This window comes from Trachypithecus francoisi, unplaced genomic scaffold (assembly GCF_009764315.1).
Source record: "Trachypithecus francoisi isolate TF-2019V2 unplaced genomic scaffold, Tfra_2.0 Contig01461, whole genome shotgun sequence".
NCBI lineage: Eukaryota > Metazoa > Chordata > Mammalia > Primates > Cercopithecidae > Trachypithecus > Trachypithecus francoisi.
The window spans coordinates 1,728,815-1,754,053 of record NW_022681433.1 but is presented as its reverse complement, the minus strand read 5'-3'; the positions used below and the strand labels follow the sequence as shown (position 1 = coordinate 1,754,053).

At 35.0% G+C, this 25,239-nt stretch overlaps 1 protein-coding gene across 4 annotated transcripts in view; it reads right to left on the bottom strand.

The window, feature by feature from the left end:
* VWA8 (von Willebrand factor A domain containing 8) overlaps nt 1-25,239 on the bottom strand; it is a 408,431-nt gene that overhangs the window by 232,346 nt on the left and 150,846 nt on the right. For all 4 annotated transcript variants that reach the window (XM_033234160.1, XM_033234152.1, XM_033234151.1 and 1 more), the window contains 2 exons: nt 6,469-6,575; nt 2,735-2,841 (listed from right to left, as the gene is read on the bottom strand). In XM_033234160.1, coding sequence (XP_033090051.1) covers nt 2,735-2,841; nt 6,469-6,575 — 214 coding nt within the window. The remainder of the gene's footprint in view (nt 1-2,734; nt 2,842-6,468; nt 6,576-25,239) is intronic.

Genomic DNA, 25,239 nt, shown 5'->3' with positions numbered 1-25,239 from the left:
TATAGCTCCCTAAATAAGCTACTCTCTCATATAACTAAGTCTCTGCTAATGCTGGTCTCGTTGCCTGAGAGACTCTCCTAACTGGGTCTGGTTGACCAATTTTCTATGATCATTCCAATCTGGGTCAATCAATCCCACCAAGGCTACCATAAGTAAACTGCACATACTTCCACCACACTGTGTAGTAACTGTGTGTACCTTCCTGCACATTAAGAACAACTTGAGCCCTAGAGCTACATACACTTGTGTGTGCATTTTGATCTCTGTATCCCAATACCTTAGGACAAGGCCAGACTCATAAAGGGCATTTTTAAATTCTTACCCATCTAAAACTCCTTAGGCTTATTAAGAGGCTATTAATTTCTCTTTCCTCCAACTTCTCCTTACTGCTGCCAGTGTAATATTCCTTAATGGAAGGTTTAATGAAGTAATACCCTTTATCAAGAACATTCAAAATCTTACTCATTATTTTATTAATCCACTCAACACATATTTACTTGGCAGTTACTACGTGCCAGGCACTTTACTATTTGCTGGAAATATTAAATAAAGAAAATAGGACTGTGCCTTAGTGATATGGAAAAACACATTTCAAAAGTCCATTTCAACACAATGTGGTAAGGAGACAACAGGGCAGAGAACAACAGGATGATACAGAAGCACCTCAGTCTGCAAGAGACACTGACTACTGCTTCAAAGATGAAGTACAGCATAAAAGGAAGTAATAATATACACAATGGAAGCAAATTTAATCAAGCTACTGTCCATTGAATTGGTGCAGCTAAAAAGTTTTCATTAATGGCTAATTCATAATGCTTTAAGAAGAGAAGGTATGTTTGGAGATAGCTTACGAAAAGTCCTTCAGGGCCACTCTGTAAAGTTCATGGCAGCCCTGCATCCTAAATGTCCATGTCACAAACACCATGGCAACAGACATTGTGTTCAAGGGCACAATGGTCTTTGCTGCTACTGAATTTCCTACATTCTTACATCCTGTGAAGTCTTTTCAATCTTTGCCACCAAGGAGTTTTTCAAATTGTCATTTATAAGTTTCCTGGTTCTTTGTCTCTTTGTTCCTTTCCACTATGTGAATACAGTGTAATACTATCAGTGCTTATTATGAGGAAATCAGTTTTCCTCATAATCATGTTTTTGTCTCTGACAGGCAAGATTTTTTTCTACTTCTGTATCTTATAAGTAACTTTATTTTCTGTTCATTTGTCTACTGATTGTGCAAGAGCATTAATGCCCCAGAAGAAAAATAAAACATTAGTTAATTGGCTATAGAATGGATAAAAATCAAATCAAGGTTATACTCTTTTCTATGCCATACAAAATTATTATAGTTTTGACAGATTTCAGAATTTTTAACCAAGATTTTTATAAAGAATAATATGTCGGCCGGGCGCGGTGGCTCAAGCCTGTAATCCCAGCACTTTGGGAGGCCGAGACGGGCGGATCACGAGGTCAGGAGATCGAGACCATCCTGGCTAACACTGTGAAACCCCGTCTCTACTAAAAAAATACAAAAAACTAGCCGGGCGAGGTGGCGGGCGCCTGTAGTCCCAGCTACTCGGGAGGCTGAGGCAGGAGAATGGCGTGAACCCGGGAGGCGGAGCTTGCAGTGAGCTGAGATCCGGCTACTGCACTCCAGCCCGGGCGACAGAGCGAGACTCCGTCTCAAAAAAAAAAAAAAAAGAATAATATGTCTAGATACCTATAAAGTTAATATAACCTAAAATGTATTATAGAAAATTTTAAGTAGGTGTTTTACTATAAAATACATAGCCACTTGACAGAAAAGTTGGAAAAGAAAAAGTTTTTATATTATAGGTAATTTTCTCTAAAAAAAATTCTTATTAAAGTAAACATCTACAATAAAGTTTTCTAGATACAAACTTCTACGTTTTAGTGGAAGGTCCATAACTATTGGCTGGTTTACAAGGAGAGCCTCTACTGTCCTCCTTTAACAAAGAAAAGGAAATAAAAGAAAAATACCAGGAACTTGCAGGAAAAAGAAGAGTATGAGAAAAAGGATGCATAGGACATATCCCTCTGAACTACTGAAATCTTTTAACAAGCAAGTAAAAGAGAGGATGATAGCTCTGTTTTGTGTTTAATTTTAAAATGTTTATTTTAATTTAAAAATTGTATATAAAATTACATATATAATTGTGTGTGTGTGTAAATATATATATATACACTTTATTACCCTAATCATAGCAACAATTCCTCCAATTTTTAAGTATCTTTGGAAAAAATTTTCTGTTTTCTGTCTTATGTCTTAATAAAAGATGTTCGGCCAGGCGTGGTGGCTCATGCCTGTAATACTAGCAGTTTGGGAGGCCGAGGCAGGCGGATCATGAGATCAGGAGTTCGAGGCCAGCCTGGCCAATATGGTGAAACCCTGTCTCTACTAAATATACAAAAATTAGCAGGGCATGGTGGCGCATGCCTCTAGTCTTAGCTACTCAGGAGGCTGAGGCAGAAGAATCGCTTGAACCTGGGAGGTGGAGCCGAGATCGTGCTACTGCACTCCAGCCTAGGTGACAGAGTGAGACTCCATCTCTCTCTCACACACACACACACACACAAAATGTTCAACACTTCATTCTGCATCATCTAAATTAAATTTAGGAAATCACAAAAATAATTACATGTCAATTTCACTTGAATTGGAGTTTACTACCATAATCTAAGTGATTTACCCAAGAATACAAAGCAATACTCTTACCTGAATGTTGTCATAGAAAAGAACATCAGGCACTTTCATTTTCTCGTGCGCATTATAGATCGGAGCACTAACAGCACCAATCCTCAGAGCTCCAGATGTTACTTCACCTAAACATTTCACACAGGACAGATAATTATTCATAGCACTGTCCTCAGAGATGCCAAGCCACCCAACATAGAACGCAATACAGCTTCAGTAATATCTGTGGATTTTAATTTAACATCTAAAGAAATAAGCTTGAGAGTAGTAATAAAACACTACAGCTCTAGATACAAAATGCTCCAAAAGGTAACAAATTTTCTTTAAAACAATGTAGATAGAAAACAGTATATATATAATTGTGAGAAACTAAAACAAAACAAAACAAAACCAGAATACAGTCAAGCCACCTTCATAAGCTTGTTTGGTCAGAGACTATAACACATACATAAGTTAAATCACCTAAATTCAAAAGCTCCAAAGTACCTTGAATATTATTTTTTAGTGTGCACCAATTCAGAAACCCCTTAAGATAATCTCCTATAGCTCTAGTAAAAAGTACAGATGAACTAACCTACCACAGAACTCTTAAATTACTATTTTCAGCCAAGTGCAGTGGCACATGCCTGTCATCAGCACTTTAGGAGGCCAAGGCAGAAGGATCACTTGACTCTAGGGGTTCAAAACCAGCCTGGGCAACACAGACAGACTCTGTCTCTACAAAAAATTTTAAAAATTAGCCAGGCCTGATGGCACATGCCTGTAGTCCCAGCTACTCAGGAGGCTGAGTCAAGAAGATTGCTTGAGCCCGGGAGGTTGAGGCTACAGTGAGCCATGATTGCACCACTGTACTCCAGCCTGGATAACAGTGCAACCTTGTCTGTCTCTCTCTTTCTTTATACATATATATGTGTGTGTGTGTGTGTGTGTGTGTGTGTGTGTGTGTATACAAAAATTAGCAGGGCATGGTGGCGCATGCCTCTAGTCTCAGCTATTTATAAATCACTTTGGATAAATTTATTGGATAAATCACTTAAATTGTGAGAGATATATATATGTATATACACACTACAAATAAACATAACAAAATGAATATTTTAAATTACTATTTGCAAGGTTGGTGCAGGAGGCCTATATTTTCAAATAATCACCCAGGTGATTTTCATATCCAGCTAGATTGGGAACCTCTGTCTTATGCAATTATTTTGTAATAATTATTATATTATTCCTTATTTGCTTTAAATAGGTTGACCTAGAATAGATTATGAGTTCCTGGAAGCCAGAAAACTAAGTAAAAAACCTCTTGAATTCAGGGAACATATCTGCTACGTATTCCCTACAGTAACCAGATACGCATGACATGTTCACTGACATGTTTCAAGTTCAATAATAATATTAATAACATTAATAGTAGCAGGTATTTTAGTAATACTAATCATTACAATGATAGAAGCTATCATTTATTAAGGACCTTCTATGTGCCAGATCCCTAGCTAAAGCTTCACCTCATTTTTTTCTCATATGATTTCATGTAATTCAAAGAGGAAAGAATAATGAGAATACTAAAAACAGACACTACGTAATTTTCTCAAAATCACCCAGCTAATATGAGTAGAGCTTAAAACAGAATTTAGTCTAGTCTGACATTCTTTCTACCACATGGGATATATTTAATATTTTACTCCAAATAACATTCCAACCTGTGGAAATACTTTAGCAAGCAAATACACAATGCCTTAAACAATTCACCCATCTTTTTTTTTTTCTACTTCAAATAAAAAAATTACAGTTTGTTTCTCCACTAGAATGTGACTTTTGTGCTAAGCGTTTTGAAAAACAATGGAGAAAAGCAATGTTTGCTTCTATGGAGTACTGTGAACAAGTCTGAGCTAAAAATAATCGTCACCCTGTTTAATCACTGCGGAGTGCTACACATTTGACACAGCACAGTAGATCTTTTTTTTTTTTTTTTTGAGTAGATCTTAACAGTAACTTCGCCCTTCAATAGATCCTTGCCATTTTCCTTTTATTTACAAGTTCTACAGGGAACGAAAACCATGAGCTGTAACACTGAGAGTTTACTATTTATTTACTACCATTAGGTCTCTGAAATAGACCCAGTATAAAACTGTAAAGGGAAAGAAAGAGCAGGGATATGGCAGTGAATCTACTATCTAGTTGTATGTTGAGATGGTGCACATAATTTCAGATTCAAACAGCATCTGATGCTATCTATGGTTTAGTTTATGGAATACATCCACTCAGTAGATTTATGGCTTAAGGACAAGTTTATTCACTCAACCAATGTTTATTGTTAAAACATCAACCTCAAAAAGGGAAATGCACTCAGAGAATGGTGATGTTAGCATTTCTGTGGGAGAAAGTTGGCTAGCTATCTTCTAAGAAACCCACAGAATGGGATTATTTTGGTAAATTTGTCAAGGTTTTTCAGCCTAGTAGACTGTAAACCTGATTTTGTCATCATAACTGAGGGCAAATCTAACTTTCAGGAGAATATTAAAGATATATATTCTGATTTCTCTCTATATATATTCTGATGTAAAATCAGAATTGCAAAATATTATGTGGCAATTGTAACTTTCACATGGACTATGATATGTTGGTTGCCATAACCAGCATATTAATTGGAGGGAACCTGCGTGGAAAGTCAATTCCTCATCAGAAGGTTGTTATATGAACATGGAGAGTTAATTAAATGAATTCTTCACAAGAGAGATGGCCTTAAAGATGAATGGAACCAGACAAGTAAGAAGTCTCTTCACTTAGGCTCCTTATCCCCTACACGAGGCTTAGATGGGCACTGCTAACACTAGCCAGTAACCAAGACCAAACAATCGGCAGTCTGAATGACAGTCGTTCTTTGGATATTTAATAGACTCACTCAAATAATATTGAGAATACAATATTATTCCTTTTCTTTGAGTTGACTCTGCATATCTGTATTCAGATCCCTCAGTATGCTGAGTTTATAATTTGACTCTAAAAAAGTCATCTTATTTTCTCAATACCAAATTCTTGTCTCAGTGCAGCCCCAATGATTAAAAGCATGTGCTACAAAGAAAACCACAATAGTCCCTTTTAAAGAGTGGTCACACATTGGCTGCTTCAATAAAATAGGTATTTACATTTTTAAAAAATTGAAAATCTTTCATTGTGTTCTAATTGAAGAATAGAAAGCTTTTAAATGAAGAACTAAATCTCCCCAGAACTCAAAATTATATTTATGGCTATCCAGAAGAAAAAGTACCATAAAAGACAATACAGGTGGAAATGGAAGGAATAAGATGACATGCATATTTTGATTATTATTTTAGTTTGTATCAACCTAGGAAAGTTTCTCCAACATATTGGACATCGCTGACTCTCAAAATGTAAATGTGCAAAGAAAACAGCATTCTAGATTCACTGGTGAAATACATTTGGAAAAAGTACATTTGTCAAAATTAGACACGTTAATTTACAGCAGGAATTCTCAGAGTATCAATTAGCATCACTTGTGAGTCTTAAGGGTCAGGGGAATTGTATCTAGTATGTACTGAAATGAAGTAAATATTCTAAGATTTTACTTGTGTTTTTCAAACTTAAAAAAAATCAGATTCATTTCTTCAAACTAATATATAAATCAAAGTAGATGAAAACCAAAAACATTTTTAACTGGAATTAAAATAAATAGCATCAAATGTTTGCTAATTATTATTTCACTTAAAAAAAAAAGAACCAAATCAAATACTTACATTTGTAATCCTTCAGTTCTGGCTCCAAATTGTCATCAGTATTTATTTCTATTGTAGCATCTGCCAGATTTTTTTCTAATGCTGACCTAGCAAGACTGGGTAAAAACCTGGAGGGTGAAGAGGGAGGAAGGGGGAAATGCATAAAGTCAAAGCTTTCTGCGATTCTTAAATACATACACACACACACACACACCGTACTAATTACAACCAATTAAGGAAGATCAGTCTGGATCTGTAAAATCTTAAACAAAATTTTAGAATATATATAAACTTTAAGTATGTGTGAATTATATGTTTGTAGAATCTCCTTTAATAAGTAAAACTTATTTGTAATTAGCAGTACTGATTTATGTACAACACTTTGCAAAATAAAATTTAAAATAATATGCTTTCTTAAGTAGAATTAGTATACTGGCTTATCAAATTTTCTTAGATTAAACAACAACACTTGGCTGTTCTAGGTTGGCAATCATAAATCCAAACCAGTGGAGATGGATTAATGAGATTTTCTTTACTTTCTAACATAAATTTCTGAATGAATTTAAGATTATCTAGCTTGGTTCTTCTATTAAAAAAACGTATCTGCTTATCTATTCTACATATATGTTGTCAAAACAACAATCTAGTGAGTGACAGTTACTCTTCAAACAGATTATGAGCATCATGTGCTTGAAGCATGAAACAAAATTTAAAATAATATGCTTTCTTAAGTAAAATTAGTACACTGGCTTATCAAATTTTCTTAGGTAGATTAAACAACACTTGGCTGTTCTAGGCTGGCAATCATAAATTCAAATCAGTGGAGACGGATTAATGAGATTTTCTTTACTTTCTAACATAAATTTCTGAATGAATTTAAGATTATCTAGTTTGGTTCTTCCTTCTATCAAAAAATGTATCTGCTTATCTATTCTACATATATGTTGTCAAAACAACAATCTAGTGAGTGACAGTTACTCTTCAAACAGATTATGATCATCATGTGCTTGAAGCATGAAACACAGTTTCCCACCCACACAAATAAAGTTATAGCTAGAATTTATGGTCCCAAGTGAGCTAACGGATATGATTTTTAATCCATGGTTTAACTACACCACTTAGATTAACCTCTATGTGATACAATATTCCAAATAAACATACTAAGAACATGCCACTTTTAAACAATTTGGGTTTTTCACAGCTCTAAATCTTTGGTGGTGGTTCCTACAGTCTTGAGTATAATCTCTAATAGTGGTAAGGCTGGAGAGCGTGAGGCAGCAAATAGAGAAGCATGTAAATAACTGTCAGGTTTCCTGTCCCTATAAAATCCCAGTCTACATATCTGACATTATCTCTTACCTCCTGCCTCATTTTGGGCCAGGCTATGATAGAGGAAATTACATAGCTCTATGCTAGTAACTCCTCAGTTCAGCATCAAGTCAGATTTTGCTGCTCATCTCTGAACTTTCATCATAGTTCTTAGATCATTGCCTCGTTCAAAAACCAAGCCCTCACCTTATCTCCCAGTCCAATAGCTGGGCTTTTGTCCTGTTTCCTGAGCCCTTGTCTTGGCACCCTGCTTAACATTCTCTTACCATTATCCCACAAACTAGAGGCTGGCTTGGTAACATTAGGCCCTGAGCTGCATCCCCTTTACTTCCTATCAGAACACCCTGACTGGCATTGACTATTTTCAGGCTTAGACTTGTTTGCTACTCCCAGGCATCCCCAACGTGTATATAGTCTGCCTATCAACACATCTTAATGTTGGCCCTGTGTGGAAACATTTCTATATTACACTCCAAAGCCTGCAGAGGATAGCAAATATTACAAGGGTGCCTTCCCTTCATCAGTATTGGCAGGCATTGCTTGCTAATAGGGCATTCTTTCCTGCTGAGATTGAACACACTTCACCATTATTCTCAATCTAGCACCCAGACAGCATTATCAATCAAGGTACCAAAGAAGTTGAAATATATTTACATCTAGAACATTCTAAGATATTGGCCCATCCAACAAATGAGGAGAATGGAACATATCAGGTGGTGTGAGGCCAATCCTAATTTTTTTCCGAGATTTTAAGGGATTTGTTAACTGTTTCCTTTCCCATTGCTCACTGATATTTTCTACTTATTTTTATCCTCTCCTCCCTTGGCCTTGGTAAAATAAGCAAATAAATGAATGAATGAAATATTAATCTTTACTATCCTAGCTTCCCAAAACCAAAGCAAGCGCATATCCTGTTGCAAATTTTCCAAGTGTATTTATCACTCTTATGAATAGCCTGGTGTCTTTTAAAAATAATTATTACATTTATCATATTTATTCATTTTATCAACAAATAATTGGAAAGGCTCTAGTCTCATTAGGTCTTGGTTATAAGAAAAACTGAAGAAAGATTCAGCTACACTCTGGGAAAGTCAGAAAGAGAAGTATAGTAGTTACGCTAAGCTAACTCGTATAACTGTCTTTGTCACAGGAGTGGGATAGGATCTTTAGATTAAGGAATAAGATAGGACTTCTCAGGATGGTAGCATAGAAGTCTGTTAAGGATCGGGGTATACTCAAATCACCAGCGCTAGGAAGGAGGGGTATTACTTATAAGAGTGAAAGAAAAAGACTGAGGGGCTCTGTGGATACTAGGCAGGCTTTGACTTCTATTCAGAATATAATTGAATAATTTGTACCTGTGATTTTAAATCTTAAATTTCCAAATAGTATTGAAATATTTAAGATAATTTATGGTACAGCCTATTTATAAATTTAGTTGGTTATATTTGTGCATTAATTACTCAGGAAGGTTTTGTTAATTGAGACATCCAAAGTATTTAAAAGGAAACAGAATATATAAAATTTATTAACCATTTCAAATGTTTGAAGATATTTTATTTAGCTGAGTTTTATAAATGGAACTGGACATTTTTCAAAGGTTTTTCAAAGTGATTGTTAATATCTGCTAGACTTATAGAGTTAATTGAATGAACAGAAAAGCCTAAAGAAGGTCTCAATTTTTAAAATTATAGCACTATAAAACTGAATGCCAGTTTCTAAAACCAAAAATAAATCCCCAAATAGTCTTTCCTGCAAGCAAAACCATTCTTCCAGACAACAAAAAATTCACATCAACATTTATGATTCTAAATTTAACAGTGTATGATTAGTTCGATTAGACTTGTGATTTTTTAAATTAATTACTAACAGCTTAAACAGTGAAAATTTTATACAGATGTTATTCACTTTGCTTATTTATTTATTCAATGTTTAATAAATTTAGGTTAGATAATTTCTTTTGATTTTTGTCTGCTTCATAAAGTACTTTGTGAAAATAAGTTATATCAATCTTCGTTTCAAAATTTTCCACAAAATTCAATTCCTTTTCACTGATTCAATATAAAATGAGTTTTTTTTTAAAAAAAAAACAATAAAATATTTTATGAATCAATAATTTTGGGTTCCTTCCTGCCACTGTGCTATTCTAAAGAGAAAGTTAGTAAGAAGGCTTTTGAGTCTGCAGCCTTGCTAAACTCAACAGATGGTGCATAAACAAAATAGCTGTTTTCTATTCATTTCTAGTTGAAAGGGTCATGGAGTGGTTACATAATAGAGTTTTTTGTGGTCAGCTAATAACACTGGAAAAATTAGTCAACTATTCGATACAGTGAATATGCATGAGAATGAAAAGTAACCAATTTTTGTTTTTCAGTTTTTTAAACTATGAAATATTTCAGCATTTCAGAAAATTAAAGAGAATATTATAGAAAATTACAAAGACTATTAAGCATTCTGTTCCTCTCTCTCCATCTCTAGACAGAACTCTAACCTTGAAACTGGTGTGTATTTGTTGTCCATATTTTTATATTTTGCTATGTAAGTATGTATGACTAAAAAATATGTTGTACTGTTTATCACATTTAACATTTTTTACAAACACAAATCACATCATACACTGAATCTTCTTTTGAAACTTTTTTCTACTCAATATTAAGGTGTTATGGTATGTAACTGTAAATATATGCAATTTACTTCATTTTAACTGTTGTACATTATTTTACCATACAAATATATCCATTTATATATTCATCTCCTACTGATGGACAGATGGGTTGTTTCCAGTGCTTCATTACTACAATGATACAGTGAACATTCTTGTATATACTTCCTTATATACACATGTAAGTCTATCTTTAAAGCAGATATCGTAAGTGGAATTGTCAAATTATAGAGTAATAATATATTTAGGCAAAAAAAAGTGATGAAACTTCCATCCCAATAGCAGTGACGAAATTACATTTCTCTCCATTCACAAAAAATGTTACTATAAGTAAAAAATTTAAAGTATAAAACGATAGCTGATTATTATTTTAAATTTCATTTCACTGATTATTGAGGCTGAGCATCTTTTCAAATGTTTATTGGTCATTTGAATTATTTAACCTTTGCATAAATATCTATTCATCCTTTGCTCATTTGGAGTTAAGTCTTTTTCCTTATTAATTTGTAGTCCCTGAATGCCACTCCTTTCTTAATCAAAAGTCACGCAAAACATCTTTCCTAGTTTGTGGCTCATAACTTATAAAGTACTTTATAGTGTCATGGATTTTACCTTTTTGTGTGGGATAAAGTGGAAAATCTTTATTTATAACCATGTATTGACAAGCCCATCCATTCCAAAACTGATTTGCAATGCTACATCTTATATACTGTGTTCTCACAAACCTGTGGGTTTGTTTCTGTGCTCTGTATCTATTCTAATAGTCTATTTGTTCTTCCCTGTACCAACACCATACTATTATAATGAACACAGATTAGAATTAATACTGATATCTGATAGGTTAAGTATACCCTCATTAATCTTATTCAAAATTTCTTGACTATTAGTAGCCTATTACACTTCCATGACAATTTTGAGATCAGCTTGTCAAATTCACTATAATCTTGTGGGATTTTGACTAATTATATCTACATATCAACTTGGGGCGAAACAGTTTTACAATTCTAAATCTTCCATGTATTTGTCTTCTTTTATAACTTTGAATAAAGATGTATATTTTTCTCCATTAAAGCATTACATGTCATTTATTAGATTATTCTTAGGTGTGCAAAGCTTTCTACTATTATTTTGAATGGAATTTTTAAAAAATTGTATTTCCTCATTGATTGTTACTGGAGTATAGGAATGTCATTGATTTGGGAGTATAAAGTAACCTCACTAAACTCTATTTGTTCTAAATAATTTATTTGTATTTTCTCTTGTATTTTTAATGTAGCTAATCATATAACCTAGGGCAAATGTACTTGCTAAAAGTGCTGAAAGACTGTTCTTGTTTTGTTCCTAACTCTAAAGAAAATGTGACAAGCATTTTGCCTTAAGAATATTTACTGTAAATTTGTGGTAGATATTCTTTATCAGACTCAAGAATTTCCTTTCTGCTCATAGTTTACTAAGAATATTCCTGATTTACTAAGTTATATTTGTTTTTGCCTTGGCTGTCTATTGAGTTGTATCAAATACTTTTTCTCCATTTATTAGAATATTTTTTCCTCAACTAATAAGATGGTGAATTAAAAAATAGAATATCAAACCTTGACATTCTTGAGGTAATTCCAAATTGCTCATGAATCTTTAAATATAATACACCTATATCTGAGATAAATAAGAAAGATAATTTTAATAGACTGAAGTGAAAAGAGGAAATATCAGAAATAACATTACCTTTTTCTGATTGATTGTGTCCTACCTAAGATTCACAGGTTGAAATCCTTTTGCCTATAGTAAAATTGTCAATTAAAAATACCAATTTAGGTCAGACACAGTGGCTCACACCTGTAATCCCAGCACTTTGGGAGGTCGCGGTGGACGGATCACAAGGTCAAGAGATCGAGACCACCCTGGCCATCATGGTGAAACCCTATCTCTACTGAAAATACAAAAATTAGCTGGGCATGGTGGTGCACGCCTATAGTCCCAGCTACTCAGGAGGCTGAGGCAGGAGACTCGCTTGAACCCGGGAGGTGGAGGTAGCAGTGAGCCAATCATGCCATTGCACTCCAGCCTGGAGATAGAGCGAGACTCTGTCTCAACAAAAAATAAAAATTAAAATTAAAATAAAAAATAAATTGAAAAGAATATTTGCTGTATGTGGCTAGCCAGTTCTCCCAGTACCATTTATTAAATGGGGAATCCTTTCCCCATTGATTGTTTTTGTCAGGTTTGTCAAAGATCAGGTGGCTGTAGATGTGTGGTCTTAGAATTTCTGAGTTATCTATTCTGTTCCATTGGTCTACGTGTCTGTTCTTGTACTAGCACCATGATGTTTTGGTTACTGTCATCTTGTCATATAGTTTGAAGTCAGGTAGTGTGTTGTCTCCAGCTTTGTGGTTTTTTTGGTTATTGTTGTTGTTGTTGTTTTTTCCTTAAGATTGTCTTGGCTATACAGGCTCTCTTTTGGATAGTTTTTCCTAATTCTGTGAAGAAAGTCAATGGTAGTTTAATAGGAATGGCATTGAATCTATAAATTACTTTGGGAAGTACGGCCATTTTCATGATATTGATTCTTCCTATTTATGAGCATGGAATGTTTTTCTATTTGCTTGTTTCCCCTCTAATTTCCATGAGCAGTGGTTTGTAGATGTCCTTATAGAGGTCCCTCAGTTCCCTTGTTAGCTGTATTCCTGGGTGTTTTGTTCTCTTTGTAGCAATTGTGAATGAGAGTTCATTCATGACTTGGCTCGCTGCATGCCTGTTGTTGGTGTATAGAAATGCTAGTGATTTTTACACATTGATTTTGTATCCTGAGACTTTGCTGAAGTTGCTTATCAGCTTAAGAAACTTTTGGGCTGAGACAATGGGATTTTCTAGAAATAGGATCATGTCATCTGTAAACAAAGCTAATTTGACTTTCTCTCTTCCTATTTGGATGTGCTTTATTTCTTTCTCTTGCCTGATTGCCCTGGCCAGAATTTCCAATACTATGTTGAATAAAAGTGGTGAAAGAGGGCATCCTTGTCTTGTACCGGTTTTCACGGGGAATGCTTCCAGATTTTGCCCATTCAGTATGATATTGGCTGTAGATCCCATCCTTATACCTTATACAAAAATTAACTCAAGATGGATTAAGAACTTAAATGTAAAACCCAAAACCATAGAAACCCTGGAAGAAAATCTAGGCAGTACCACTCAGGACACACGTACAGGCAAAGACTTCATGAGGAAACCCAAAAGCAATTGCATCAAAATAAAAAAATTAACAGATCTAATTAAACTAAAGAGCTTCTGCACAGCAAAAGAAACTATCATCAGAATGAACAAATAACATCCAGAATGGGAAAAAATTTTTGCAATCTATCCATCTGACAAAAGTCTAATATCCAGAATCCACAAGCAACTTAAACAAATATACAAGAAAAAAACCACCCCATTAAAAAATGAGCAAAGAACATGAACAGACACTTTTCAAAATAAGACATCTATGCAGCCAACGAACATTAAAAAAAAGCTCAACATCACTGATCATTAGAGAAATGCAAATCAAAACCACAATGAGGTACCATCTCATGCCAGAAAAATAGCAATTAGCAAGAAGTCAATAAACAACACATGCTGGCTAGGCTGTGGAGAAACAGGAATGCTTTTACCCTGTTGGGTGGAGTGTAAATTAGTTTAACCATTGTGGAAGACAATGTGACGATTCCTCAAAGATCTAGAGGCAGAAATACTATTTTACCCAGCAATCCCATTATTGGCTATATGCCCAAAGGAATATAAATCATTCTGTTATAAAGATACAGGCATGCTTATGTTCGTTACAGCACTATTCACAATAGCAAAGACATGGAATCAACCCAAATGCCCATCAGTGATAAACTAGACAAAGAAAATGTGGTACATATACACCATAGAATACTATGTAGCTATAAAGGAACGAGATAATGTCCTTTGCAGGGACATGGATGGAACTGGAAGCCGTTATCCTCTGCAAAATAACACAGGAACAGAAATCCAAACACCACATGTTCTCACTTATAAGTGGGAGCTGAATGATGGGAACACATGGACACATAATGGGGAGTAACACACACTGGAGCCTGTTGAGGGGGATGAGGGGAGGGAGAGCATCAGGAAGAAGAGCTAACAGATCCTGGGCTTAATACCTAGGCACTGGGTTGATTTGTGCAGCAAATGGCACTCCTATGTAACAAACCTGCACCTGCTGCACATGTACCCCAGAACTTAAAAGTTGATGGAAAGAAAAATAAAGAAAAAACTAAATAAAATGCATCTAAAAATGATTCATTCTAGGATCTTAATAATGTTACCTTGATAGTAAAAGGTATGATTACTATGAAATTGTTCATAATTTGAAATTACTCATAATTGCTCATGATTTGTTAATATTTTACTTAGAATTTTTGCATCCATTCCATGAGCATTTACTATTCAATGATTTATAATTTTCCTTTCATAAGTTATTCTTATCTGCTTTCGGAGTCTAGGTTATACTAGACTCAAAGTGAATTTCTATGCTTTCACCATTTCTCTATTTTCTGGAAGTTTATTTAAGGCAGGGATTCTAAATTCCTTGAAAATTTGGTAAAATTTGACAATAAAACCACTCAGGAATAGTCTTTTTTAAAGGAAATTTTTTAACTACCAACTTTATTTCTTTAATGGTTATGGGTCGATTTGAATTTTCTATACATTCTTGACCAATTTAGGTAATACACATGATTCCAGAAAAATTTTTTTTTTAGTATGGTTTTTATAAATATTGACTTCATCTTCAGTTATGCTTTCTCCTTTCCAAAATTACTAAATTACTTATTTGTTCTTCCTCTCTTTTACATTAATTAAATTTACCAAGGCTTTATCTATTAATATTTTCAAAGAACCAACTTTTGGTTGGACTAATCTTTTCTAGGATTATTTTGTTTTTTAGTTCATTAATTTATGCCCTTAACTTCATTATTCCATTCCATCTGCTTTCTTTGGGTTTAGTCCGTAACTTTTTACTAACTTAAGTTGAATGCCTGGCTCACACATTTTCTTTCTCTATTATTTTCAAGTATGTGAGTTTAAAACTTAAAAAACAAAGTTACCTTACGTGTATCATTCAAGTATTGAAATTCAGTTTTGGTCATAGAGTTGTACATATTTCATAATTTTCATTCTAATTTCTTCTTTTGATGTCTGATTTTAATTTTCCAATTAAATGGGCTTTTAAGTGTGTTTTTTGTTATTGTTATGAATTCTGTTGTTTTTTGGTCCATGACAAATATTTTTTGCTATTTACTGAAAAACCAATTTTATTTATTTATTTATTTATTTATTTATTTATTGAGACAGTCTTGCTCTGTCACCCAGGCTGGAGTACAGTGGCGTGATCTTGGCTCACTGCAATCTCTGCCTCCCAGGTTCAAGTGATTCTCCTGCATCAGCCTCCCAAGTAGCTGGGATTACAGGCACATGCCACCACATCCAGTCAAATTTTTTTTTTTTTCTTTTTTTTGTATTTTTAGTAGACACAGGGTTTCACCATCTTGGCCAGGCTGGTCTTGAACTCCTGACCTCATGATCCACCCACCTAGATCTCCCAAAGTGCTGGGATTACAGGTGTAAGCCACCACGCCCAGTCAAAACTGATTTTTTATGGTTATGGTTAGTTTTTCTAGTTTATGGTTAGTTTTTGATACATGGTACAAATGTCTCACGTGTGCTTGAAAAGCATGTATATTCATTGTCCACTGGGTACAAAGTCCATTACATCAAGTTTGCTAATTGTTTTGGTAAATAGCTTTACTAACTCTTAGAATACATGATCTGTCAGTTTCTGAAAGAAGTGAAAACTCCCATTTTAACTGCTGATTTGTCAATTTATCCTGTCTTCAATTCTGATTGTTTCTCTCATACAGTGCTCCTTCTTAGGTATAAATGGCTAAGGAATATTAAATCTACTAAATGAATTTTTTGTTCACCTTCTTCATCCCCAATCATGCTTTTGGCCTTGAAGTATATTAATAATAATATATTTCTTCCCTTTTAATTAGTATTTGCCTGTTCTTACATCTTCACCTCTGATCTTTCTTATTATCTTTTAACTATGACTCTTGTAGCACCATATAATTGGTCTTTGTCTTTTAAAATCTTAATCAGAATCTCTAACTTTTATCTGGAAAGTTTAATCTTGTGTAATATTTGTGCTCACTTCTAACATTATTTCATGTTTACTCTTTTTCTTTCATTTCTACCTATGTTGTGTTGACAGGTATAACATTCCTATTTGCTTATTTCTGCCACCACTGGATTTATTTCCTTTTTCATTTGTGGTTAACCAAAATTTACACACACATATTTGAACTAATGAAGTCTAAAATTATTCAATATTTCTATTATCTTCTTAACCAACAGAAGAATCTAAGAATGCATTAATCTCTTTTTCCAGTTTCTATAAGTTTTTAGTTTCACCCTGTTGTTAAATATTTCCCTATATTGGTATTCATTTTTATTACTTTATTTTTCAAAATACATTTAAATTTAACAATATATTTGCCTACTTCCTCACCATAGTTTCCTGCAGGCCAGTCTTTTTCTCTGTATTCAGTATCCTGCTTGCTGAAATATATCCTTTAGTAGTTTTCAGTAGTGCTGAAAAAACTGCTAAATGTAGTAAGCTCAGTCTTTAGCTGAAATGTATTCTGCTAGGCAAAGACTTCTGGCATTGATAGTTATTTTCTCTCAGCACTGTTGTAGGAAGTCAGGGACCCCGAACGGAGGGACTGGTTGGAGCCAAGGCAGAAGAACACAAATTCATGGACATTTTTCAGTTCCCAAAATTAATACTTTTATAATTTCTTACAACTGTCTTTACTGCAATCTCTGAACATAAATTGTGAAGACTTCATGGACATTTATCACTTCCCAAATAATACTCTTACAATTTCTTTAAAGTAATAATAATAATAATAATTTCTTATGCCTGTCTTTAATCTCTTAATCTTGTTATTTTCGTAAGCTGAGAACGTACGTCACCTCAGGACCACTATTGTACAAATTGATTGTAGAACATGTGTGTTTGAACAATATGAAATCTGATTATAAAACATGTGTGTTTGAACCATATGAAATTAGTGCACTCTGAAAAAGAACAGAATAATGGCGATTTTCAGGGAACAAGGGAAGATAACTATAAGGTCTGACTGCCTGTGGGGTCGGGGTAGAATACAGCCATATTTTTCTTCTTGCAGAAAGCCTATAAATGGATGTGCAAGTAGGAGAAATATTGCTGAATTATTTTCCCAGCAAGGAATAACCCTGGGGAAGGAATGCATTCCTGGGGGGAGGTCTATGAATGGCCCCTCTGGGAGTGTCTGTCTTATGCAGTTGAGATAAGGACTGAAGTACGCCCTGGTCTCCTGCAGTACCCTCAGGCTTACTAGGATTGGGAAATTCCAGGCTGGTAAATTCTAGTCAGGCTGGTTCTCTGCTCTTAACAGGAAAACCTGTTTCCTGTTAAGTAGAAAACCCTGTTTCCTGTTAAGATGTTTATCAAGACAATGCGTGCACAGTGGGGCATAGACCCTCATCAGTAATTCTAATTTTGCCTTGCCTTGTGATCTTATCGCCTTTTGAAGCATGTGATCTTTGTGACCTACTCCGTTTGTACACCCCCTCCCCTTTTAAAATCCCTAATAAAAACTTGCTGGTTTTGTGGCTTGGGGTCATCATCACGGTCCTATCAATATGTGATGTCACCTCTGGAGGCCCAGCTGTAAAATTTCTCTCTTTGTACTCTTTCTCTTTATTTCTCAGACTGGCTGACACTTAGGGAAAACAAAAAAGAACCTACATTGAAATATTGGGGGCTGGTTCCCCCAATACAACCATTTCAGGATACTATCAAATCCTGGAATCTACTACTGCTGATGTAAAGTTGTCAGCTTGATATTTTTTCTCTTGTATCTTTTTCCATTATAAGTTTTTCTCTTTGTCTTTAATGCTGTGCAGTATCATCACAATGTATGTAGGTGCTGATTTACTTTTATTTGTCCTACTTGGGAACTGATATACTTCTTCAATATGTAGACACATGTCTTTCTGCTTTCTGTTCTGGAACACTCCTAACCATTGCCTCTTTGAACAATTATTCTCTCTCAGTCTCTTTATTTTCTCTTCTGAAATTCCTATTAGACATATGTTGGACTTTCTGATTTTACTCTACATGTCTATTAACAACTCTTTCAGGTTTTCTATCTCTTCACTTTGCTATGCTGCATCCCAGGCTATTTCCCCTCCACTTTATTCTCTCTTCAATAGTCTAATTTACTAATTAAGTGCTTATTGAATTGTGTTTGATGGTTTGTCCATTTGTTTGTTTTCTTTCATTGACTATATTCATCAATTCAAAAAGTTCTATTTGTTTGATTTTTCTTTCAGATCTATCAGTTCCTTTTCTCCTCTATCCTAGTCATCCAGTTTTTAATTCCTCCTAAGTTTTAATAATCTTAAACATAGTTATTTGATAGTCTCAAATTGTTCTATTATTTTGAGATATTGAAGTTCTATTTCTTCAAAATGTTGTATCTGCCAAATCTCTCGTATGTTTTTTTTTTTCCTAAATATGGTTTATTACTTTGTACAATGACCAAATATTCAGATGAGATATTTAGTCTCCTGACCTTGTAAAAGTGTTTGCCACAGATTGGTTTTCAGGGTTGGTGTTTTCTACTAAGCCTCCAAGTAATTAAATGATCCTGGATAAGTTTTTTATGTTAACTTAGTACTTTTTGGTTACTACCTTTACAGACAGCATCAACATGGGCCCTCACACCTGCACCTGAGCAATGTGGGACATTTGATTCCTCATGATGACAGTTTATTTCCCATCCCAAATTCCAGGGAGATAGAGGGTAAGCTTTCTCATCATTTCTCTAGGCTTGTGGGCAAACACTTTTTAGTCTATGGGAACAAGCAGCACTTTCAGACTCTATTATTCATGCAGGAATCTTAATTATAACCTCTCCACCTCACATATGCCTGCAGCCACATCCATTGTCCCCAAACAGATATTAAAATCCAGCAGTAGACCACTAAGCCCTATTCCTATTCGAAAGCCTCTTTGGTAGCCATGATATCATGATCATTCTCCTTATTCTGGAATTGCTTTTTAACTTCATTTCTTCTTCTTTTTTAGTATTAGCTCTATTGAGATATAATTCAAATATCACATAATTCACCTATTTAAAGTATACAATTCAATGGTTTCTAGTATATTCATGGAGTTGTGCAACCATTACTGCAAACAATTTTAGAACATTTTTCTCACCTAAAAAAGATCCCCTGTACCCACTAGCAGTCACCCTCCATTTCTACCCCCAAGTCTATCTGGCTTCAGGCTACTACCAATCTGCTTTCCATCTCCATGGATTTGCCCTATTTTGGACATTTCATGTAAACAGAGCCAAACAATATGTGGTCCTATGTATCTGGCTTCTTTCACTTAACATATTTTCAGGTTCATCCACGTTGTAACATGTATCAGTACTTCATTTCTTTTTGTTGCTAAATAACACTTCACTGTATGGATAAAACACATTTTATTTATCTGTTGAGTAGCTGATAGTCATTTGAGTTGTTTCCACTTTTTCACTCTTATGAATAATATTGCTAAGAACATCCACGTAGAAGTTTTTGTGTGGACATGTTTTTGTTTCCCTTGAATAGATTCCGAGGAGCAGAACTGTAACCTTAGTCCTATTTCATTTCTGATACCTCTGATATTCTCTTTCTTTTGAGTATGGATAAGAATTAACAATTACTTATTATATTTTATTCAGAATTTCCAGGTTGAGTAATGTATGGGAAGGACATCTAGCTTATTCTATTTTGTTCATGTATATCACTAGATTTTCTATGGCCTTTCACACATTTAAAAAATATCTGTGGCTGGGAATGGTGGCTCACGCCTGTAATCCCAGCACTTTGGGAGGCCAAGGAGGATCATGAGGTCAGGAGATCAAGACCATCTTGGCTAATGTGATGAAACACCATCTCTACTAAAAATGCAAAAAAAAAAAAAAAAAAAAAATTAGCTGGGTGTGGTGGCAGGTGGTTGTAGTCTCAGCTACTTGGGAGGTTGAGGCAGGAGAATGGCGTGAACCCGGGAGGCAGAGCTTGTAGTGAGTCGAGATTGCACTACTGCACTCCAGGCTGGGCGGCAGAGCAAGACTCTGTCTCAAAAAAAAAAAAAATATTATTTTACAAGAAACCCATTAAATTTCCCACTCCAAACAGCAGAGGAAATATAAAAAATCACACAACAATTATTTCTTGTCAATACTGTTTTGAAAATCTATCTTAGGGCAATAATAAAATATGTGACAGAAATGCGTACCTTAATTTTTCTGACCTTTATTAAAAATGTTCTCATGTTTGTAGACTGAATTAGTAATAAATTGTAACTGAATTGCTAATAAACACTGCTAGCTTTCAATATTCTCATATGTTTTACATTTCTCCAGACTTTGATATTTTTAATTTCTTAGTTCAACTCTTATTGATTTACTTTTTCAATTTATTTTTATTCGTTTTGTTTTAAATAAAGGAAATTAAAAGTTGATTCAACTACCAGGGCATATTTAATAGTCTGCAGAAAGCTTTGAAAGTCCAAAATTTTTATATTTAATAAGAGAGTCAATATTGTTATTTCCTATACTTATTCATTCTTCAAATAATAACTCTGAAGACAGTGAAGACGAATTTCATTTTAGCTGGATACACACAAGAAGAACAAATTCAAGTTGCAACACAAGGATCTTAATTTAACTATAAGAAAAACTGTCCACTAAACTAAGGGATTCCAGAGGGCAATAAATATTTTGCTAAACTGAAAATAGATTCTCCTTTAATTCCTTTTATCAAGAAATGAATGGACAAAAAGCATAGTCACCATAAAAATAATTACTAGATCATATGAAAAGAGACTAAATCTTTGGGCTTACTGGAAATTGTTCTTAATCTTTTCTTACTATCCTTTTAAAATAGCTTCATGTAAATTTAATTCTGTAAGAAAATGCTATAAGCCAATGTTTTATAATCACTAACCAACTAGTATGAAAACAATTAGTACAGACTGAAAAAATGTTAGTTTTGTTGAATTTAGATACTGAGCAGAACTGTCAAAAACGAAAAGTTCCAATGCAAATTTTAGAGGCAGTAAGTGTAATAATGCTAAAGAGCCCAGCTCAGAAGACGTATGAACCAGCATTCAGATCCCAAACCCACTATTTATAATTACATGACTTGAGTGACTTACACAATTTTCTCATTTATAAAATACCTCTGAAAATTATTGAATGTCTAAATAAGATAATATATTAATGGAATGAAGGTAGACCAAGATGGCTGAATAGAACCCTCCAGCAATTGTCATCCCTTTCACAGGAACACCAAATTAACAACTATCTACATAAGAAAGCACCTTCCTAAGACCCAAAAACCAGGTGAGCAATCACAGTACCTGGTTTTAACATCATATGAAGGAAGGAGGTACTGAAGAGGGTAGGAAAGACAGTCTTGAATTGCCTGTACCACCTCTTCCCCATCCCCTAGTGGTGCTACATAGCTTGGAGAAAGAATCTGTGTCCTTGGGGGAGAAAGAGCACACTGATTGTGGTATTTTGCATTGGAATTCAGTGCTACCCTGTCACTGTGGAGAGCAACAGTGCGGCATTCAGCCGATGCCCATGGAGGGAGCATTTTGACCAGCCCTAGCTAGAGGGGAAGAATCATTCATCCCAGTGGTCAGAACCTGAATTCTAACTAGCCCCATCACCACAGGCTAAAGTGCTCTGGTGTTCTAAATAAACTTGAAAGGCTGTCTAGGCCACAGGAATACAATTCCTGGGCAAGTCCTGGTGCTATGCTCAGAATCAGTACAGTTGGGGTGCATGTGACCCAGTCAGACACCAGCACGGACAGCCAAGGCAGTGCTTGCATAGTCCCTTCCTCAACTCCAGGCAGCACAGCTTATAGCTTTGGCAGAGATTCCTTCCACTGGAGGAAAGGAGAGGGGAGAGTAAAGAGGACTTCGTCTTATAATTTGGGTACCAGCTCAGCCAAAGTAAAATAAAGCACTAAGCAGATTGCTAAAGTCCTCAATTTTGGGGCTTAGCTCCTGGATGACATTTTGACACCCACCCTGGGCCAGAAGGGAACCCACTGCCCTGAAGGGAGATTCCTAGACCTAGCAGGATGAATCACAACCTGACTAAAGAACATTTGGGCCTTGAATAAACATAAGTGGTAGCCAGACAATAGTCACCACAAGCCTTGGGCGAGACCCAGCACTGTGCTGGTCTCAGGTCTGACCCAACACAGTCCCAGTGGTGGTGGTCATCCCTCTCCCAACTCCAGACAAATGAGCATGGTGAGAGAGATTCCATTTGTTTGAGGGAAAGTAAGTGAAGAGAGCAAGAGTCTCTCTCAAGGAGTCCAAGGAATTCTCCTGGATCTTACCCAAGACCACCAATGTGGTATCTATATGAGGCTGTAAGAACCACAGCATTACAGGGCATGGAGTGTTCCCTAACGCAGGTATGGTTGCAGTGACCAGAATTAGATCACACACTCAATTCTCTTTGAATACTTGGAAAGGTTTCCCAAGAAGGACATGTACAACCCAGTCCAGGCAAGGAAGACTACAATAAATACTTAACTCTTCAATGCCCAGACACCAACGAACATTCACAGGCATCAAGACCATCCAGGAAAACATGACCTTACCAAACAATCAAATAAGGCATCAGTGACCAATCTCAGAGAGACAGAGATATATGACTGTATTAGTCCGTTTTCACACTGCTGATAAAGACATACCTGAGACCTGGCAATTTACAAAAGAAAGAGGTTTAATGGACTCACAGTTCCATGTGGCTGGGGAGGCCTCACAATCATGGCAGAAGGTGAAAGCACATCTCACATGGTGTCAGGCAAAAGAAGAGAACTTGTGCAGGGAAACTCCCCTTTATAAAACCACTAGTTCTGTAAGACTTATTCACTATTAAAAGAATTGCATGGGAAAGATCCACCCCCATAATTAATTATCTCTCACCAGGTCTCTCCCATAATATGTGGGAATTAGGGAAGCTATAATTCAAGATGAGATTTGGGTGGGGACACAGCCAAACCATATCAGTGACCTTAAAGAAAGAGAATTGAAAACAGCTGTTTTGAAGAAGCTCAATGAAATTCAAGATAACACAGAGAAGGAATTCAGAATTCTATCAGATAAATGCAACAAAGAAATTGAAATAATTTTTAAAAATCAAGTCAAAATTCTGGAGCTGAAAAATTCAGTTGAAATACTGAAGAATACATCAGAGTCTGTCAACAGCAAAACTGGTCAAGCAAAAGAAAGAACTAGTAAGCTTGAAGACAGGCTATTTGAAAACACAGAGTCAGAGGAGACAAAAGAATGAAAGAATCAAAAAGAATAAAACATGCCTACAAGATCTAGAAAATGGCCTAAAAAGGGCAAATCTAACAGTAAATGGCCTTAAAGAGGAGGTAGAGAGAGATCAGGGTAGAAGATTTATTCGAAGGCATAATAACAGAGAACTTCCCAAACCTAGAGAAAGATATCAATATTCCAGTACAACAAAGTTCCAGAACACCAGGCAAATTTAACTAAAAAAAGACAACCCCAAGACATCTGAGGCACCTAAAAACAGAAAGAGAAAAGAAACAATAACATATAATGGAGCTTCACTAGGTCTGGCAGCTGACTTCTGAGTGGAAACTTCACAGGCCAGTAGAGAGTAGCATGATACATTTAAAGTGCTAAAGGAAAAAGCTTTTATCCTAAAATAGAATAACCAGGAAAAATATCCTTGAAACATGAAGGAGAAATACAGACTTTTCCAGACAAACAAAAGTGGAGGAATTTAATAAATGTCACACTTGTCCTACAAAGGAAAAAAAAGGAATTTAAAGATTAATTTAAAAAATAAAAAAAAATTAATGAGCAATAAGAAATATCTGAAGCCTCAAAATTCATTGTAATAATAAGTACACAGAAAAAGACAGAAAATTATAATTTTTTTTGTGGTATGTAAACTACTTATAACGCGTATAAAGACTAAAAGATGACTGAACAAAAATAATAACTACAACAACTTTTCAAGACATAGATAATACAATAAGATATAAACAGTAAAAACAAAAAGTGAAAAAGTGGGTGGACAAAGAGTGTAGAGTTTTTATTAGTTTTCTCTTTGTTTGCTTATGTAATCAGTATTAAGTTGTCATCAGTTTAAAATAATGAGTTATAAGGCATTATATGCAAGTCTCATGGTAACCTCAAACCAAAAAATTCAAATACACAGCAAATGAAAAGCAAGAAATTAAAACACACCACCTGAGAAAATCACCTTCACTAAAGGAAGACAGAAAGTAAGGCAAGAAGAAAGACCATAAAACAACCCAAAAACAAACAACAAAATGGCAAGAGTTATTCCTTACTCAACAGTAACATGGAATGTAATGGACTAAACTTTCCAATCAAAAGACAGAGTAGCAAAATGGATTTTAAAGAATGAGACTCAATGATCTGTTGTCTATAAGAAACACACTTCACATAGGAAGATACACAGACTGAAAAGAAAGGGACAGAAAAAAATATTCCATGCCAAATGAAACAAACAAAAGAAAAACCAGGAGTCACTATACTTATATCACACAAAATAGATTTCAAGAGAAAAACTGTAAGAAGAGACAAAGATTGCTGCTATACATTGATA